Source organism: Bos mutus, chromosome 7 (genome assembly GCF_027580195.1).
Source record: "Bos mutus isolate GX-2022 chromosome 7, NWIPB_WYAK_1.1, whole genome shotgun sequence".
NCBI lineage: Eukaryota > Metazoa > Chordata > Mammalia > Artiodactyla > Bovidae > Bos > Bos mutus.
In genome coordinates, this window is record NC_091623.1 from 84,176,609 (window position 1) to 84,181,145 (window position 4,537).

General features: G+C 40.8%; 1 protein-coding gene across 1 annotated transcript; it reads right to left on the bottom strand.

Annotated features, from left to right (window-relative positions):
• Nucleotides 1-744: 744 nt before the first annotated feature.
• GDF9 (growth differentiation factor 9) lies at nucleotides 745-4,307 on the bottom strand. The gene is made up of 2 exons (XM_005890431.3): nucleotides 3,840-4,307; nucleotides 745-2,688 (listed from the first exon to the last, which is right to left on the bottom strand). The coding sequence occupies exons 1-2, from the start codon at nucleotides 4,234-4,236 to the stop codon at nucleotides 1,724-1,726; spliced, it is 1,362 nt and encodes a 453-aa protein (XP_005890493.1). The 5' UTR covers nucleotides 4,237-4,307; the 3' UTR covers nucleotides 745-1,723.
• Between the last annotated feature and the right edge of the window lie 230 nt (nucleotides 4,308-4,537).

The following is a 4,537-nucleotide window of genomic DNA, read 5'->3' on the forward strand; positions in this document are numbered from 1 at the left end:
AGAATAAATATTTCATTCCCAATATCATAAAAAATACTTAGAAATAAATTTAACAATATAAAGTTCAAAACGTATTTGAAAACTACAAAAAAATTTTTTTATTTTTTAAAATTTACTTATTTTAATTGGAGGCTAATTACTTTACAATATTGTAGTGGTTTAAGTGAAAGTTGCTCAGTTGTGTCTGACTCTTTGTGACCCCATGGACAACACAGTCCATGAAATTCTCCAGGCCAGAATACTGGAGTGGGTAGCCTTTCCCTTCTCCAGGGGATCTTCCCAACCTAGGAATCGAACCCACGTCTCCCGCATTGCAGGCAGATTCTTTACCAGCTGAAGATCTAAATAAATGGATCCACCACACCATGGATTGGAAGTCTTGATGTTAAGATGGCAATACACCCCAAACTAATCTACAGATTTCAACACAATCTCTATCAAAATCCCAGCTGACTTCCTTAGACACTAGGCACCAAGCAAAGATCATTTACAAGAATGAGAAGTACTTGCATCTTGGAGGTACTTTTGATTTGTTGATGAGGGTTTTACAAACTCGGAAACAGAAATCACTGCTCAACCCTGGATTCCCCATCTCCAGGTCTCTTTCAAGGTAAATTTACTGAAAACCCACATAAAAGCCCTCATATACAAACAAGGCCTGGTCTGTAATATAACCTAGTCACTGCCAGCTTAATTTAGTGCTAACAGTGCTAAATTCACCTGGAAAAAACCTGCAGGGGAGTGATGGGAGCTGAGGGAAAGCAGCAAAACCAAACTAAGAAAAAAAAATGTTTCTTGACTGCCTTCCAAAGGTTCAGAGTTTTAAATATACAGAGGAGAAAATACGTTTAAAAATCTTAAACTCTGCAATTTCTTGGGAAAATTTGCAAGGCTGTTTCCTTTAAATAAAGCCATCTAAGGCACACAGTTAGTACCAATTACTAACCCAACAGAAATGGGTTATAGTGTATATTGTTTAGTTGCTAAGTCGTGCCTGACTCTTTTGTGACCCCATGGACTATATAGCCTGCCAGGTTTCTCCGTCCGTTTCTTGGTTTGCCAGGCAAGAACTGGATGGGTTGCCATCTCCTTCTCCAGTGCTACATCTACTGCATTGGCAGGCAGATTCTTTACCACTGAGCCACCAGGGAAGCCCAATATATTGTATACTCTCTAGTCTAATTTAGGTAGAGAGTTAGTCTCTCTAACTCTGAAAAAGGGATAGTAAGTTAAGTTGAGTAAAGACTAGCTTTTAGACACACTCCCTCTCCCTCTCAAATGACCATTTAAAAGCAAATCTTTAATTAAAACCACACACAGAAAATTTATGCCACTCACAGGAATTTATTCCTCCATTAAATAAGACTACGAATTGTTTAGAACTGCAATTCCACCCAAGATTTATGCTAATTGTTTTTTAATTTTCTTACATCAAAAAGAAGACTCCTATAAAAAGAAAAAAGAATTACTTGGGAAAAAATTTAAAGTTCTCCAAAAGAAATACATTTCATTTAAACATTTGGCCATGAGGAAGGCAGCTGTTATCCCTTTACATTGATAGATGCCACAGAATACGCTAATCTATACAGGCTCCTCCTTACACAACACACACTGTAGTACAGTTAGAGATTTGACACATGAAACTTCCTCCCAAAGGCATAGACAGGTGCACGGCATTTACACTGGCCAGGACACTCACGGTTTTACTTGACAGGAGTCTATGTTAACGACAGGTACACTTAGTGGCTATCATATCTTCATATTCTTTATAAGCAATTGAGCCATCAGGCTCGATGGCCAAAACACTCAAAGGACTATACTTGGCAGGTACACAGGATGGTCTTGGCACTGAGGAGTCAAGTTTCTCATGGATGATGTTCATCACCATGGTGTGAACTGGAGAGCCATACCGATGTCCGACCGCCCTGGGACAGTCCCCTTTACAGTATCGAGGGTTGTATTTGTGTGGGGCCACAATCCAGTTGTCCCACTTCAGTTGACTAAAGCTAAGTCTAAAGTCATGGAGCTCACATTCATTCTGGGGAAAAAGAAACTGTTTGAAGTATTCACTCAGATTGAATGAAGCTGGAACCAGAGGCTTCTTCAATTCAGAGCTGACACTCTCCTGGTCTCTCCGGTGACGGGACAATCTTACACCCTCAGCAGCTTCTTCTCCCATGGGACAGGCAGACAGCCCTCTCTTCTGGTCAGGATCCTGTGAAGGCTTCCTTTTAGGGTGGAGGGAATGCCACCTGTGAAAAGCCTGAGCACTTGTGTCGTTCAGATATAGAAGCAGTGAGGGCGCTAAGAGAAGAGTCATGTTAAACAGGCTGTCCCGTGCTGAAGGATGCTGCAGCTGGTCTTTCACACATGTAAAATTTACAGACATGTGAATATTCCTCTTGTGGGAGGCCACCAGAGGCTCAAGAGGAGCTGTCACATCAATCTCAATCCATTTGTATTTCTTTCTAAATTCAAACTGTGAGTTAAAGGTAAATGAGTATGGAGCTCTAGGGAGAGTCTTGCTAGAAAACTCTGGCTCTTTTATCACCAGGTTGCACGTACATTTAACAGGAAAGGGAAAAGAAATGGAGTTGTTGAAAGTATATAGCAAGACTGACTTGAATAAATGTTCCACAACAGTAACACGATCCAGGTTAAACAGCAGATCCACTGATGGAAGGGTTCCTGAGAAGAAAAACAATCCAACAGTAATGCCATATATAACAGGAAGTCAAATCAAGGAATCAGTACCTCAGAATGTACTTCTGTCCCTTTTTTCCCCACTTTCTGAAGCCTTAAATGTCAGGGTGGGATAGGAGTTATAAAGAAAAAGCAAGTTATCTGTACCATATCTAAGTCTCAGCACTTACTGCTGGATCACCAGAAATTCAGAATAGCTTTGGTGGTGAATTAAAAGAGAGAATCATTATATGTTGAAGTTTTAGAATCTTAATAACTTGCTCCAAACAAAGAGAAAGCTAAAAAGGAAAGCAGCATTTTTCTCTTGGAAAGTCTTTAAGAGGAAAACTATCAAAAGACACTTGCCAGGCTTGTTAAGAAAACATTCTAAGTTCTTACCGGCAGAATCAATAAAGAAAAAGTACTTGTCTAAGTTAATTTGGAACACTTGAGACTGACAACAAATGGAAGCTCTAAACCCACTGTAACAAAACAGGACATCAAGGAAGGAGAAAGGGTTTAAGATAGCCACAAATGACCTGCTGGGTTAGAAGGGTTTTCTGTAAGTCATGAACTAATGAATATAATTTTTTTTTCTTTTTAAAATAGCACTGCTCCCATCTCTCTCATACACACAAGATTGTTGACTAACACATTGTCCTTGTATGGATCTACTGTTCCACATAAGGACTTAAGCTTTCCTCTCACAGAAAGTAACAAATGTGGGGAAAACATCCTGTTTATTAAAGCACACCAACAGCTGAAAGAGGTACTGTAGGTTCATGTCCAGGCCAACATTGGTAGACTAGATGTCCAGGCCAACATTGGTAGACTAGAAAGAATATGCAACAAAGTCAAAATACCTTTTTTCCAGTCCTGATTTTGTGACCCTGGACAAGATGCTAACCTCCAGCAGCACTCTACCCAGGCTTTAGTCCCATTAAATCTCTTCTAGCAAGAGATTTAGCCTACATCAACCCATGAGGGCATTAGGAAAAAACATTAAGATCAAGTACGAGGTTTGTTTGGATTTGGATATTGAGTACCAAGCAAAGTAAAATGAAAGTCAAGGAGCAAGGGCCAACTCCTTTATGTAACTGAAATGCAAAAGATCTTTCTTCTTCCCTCCACCCATTAACCAATCTGCTCCCACACACCTGCTGCCTGGTCCCCAGGAGCCTGCTTGTGCTGAGCACAGGGGGTGAAGAGCCGAACAGTGTTGTAGAGGTGGCTTCTGTTGGATTTAGGGGTCCCCTCCTTGGTAGCATATGCTTTATAGAGCCTCTTCATGTAGTTCAAAGCTCTGTCATCTGGCTGAAGCCTGGGGGGTTCCCTGTGCCCATCATACAGAACGTTTAAGAGAGGGGAAAGGAGACCAGGTCTGTGTCTCCCATCTAGATGCTTCAGCAAGGACCAAGTCTCAGCCTCAGATTCCAACGCAGTCCTAGCTACAATCTGAGCTTCTCCCCTAGAAGGCTGAGAATCAAGGCTAATAGGAAAACAGAGCCAGGCAAAGCAGCAAAACCAAAGGAAGAATTTGTTGGGAAGCGCCATGGCTTGGAAGAATTAGCAAGGAACACATTTCCCCATACCAGTCTTCTTCCTAAAAACCAGGAAGAGCCTTGGTTGGTCTCTTAAATAAACTTTAGGTGTGTGGGTGGGCTAGGTTCACTTCTGTAATCAGACCTTAAGGATGCTTAGCTGAGGATAATTTTTATCAGCTGACAACACCCTATTCATCCAGTTTGTCCTAATTAGATACAGATTTACTTGGTCATATAGTTTTCCTTTTCCTTTCCCCTGCATTTATTTAAAATCTCTTAAGTTAATGGACTAGCTATGTAGCTGAAAGGCT

What these genes read in the sequence shown, in the direction of transcription:
- GDF9 (XM_005890431.3), bottom strand. Translation starts at nt 4,236, where the DNA reads ATGGCGCTTCCCAACAAATTCTTCCTTTGGTTTTGCTGCTTTGCCTGG. An exon ending in TCCTGGGGACCAGGCAGCAG is followed by an intron (nt 2,689 to 3,839) that starts GTGTGTGGGAGC and finishes TTTTCTTCTCAG; the next exon opens with GAACCCTTCCATCAGTGGAT.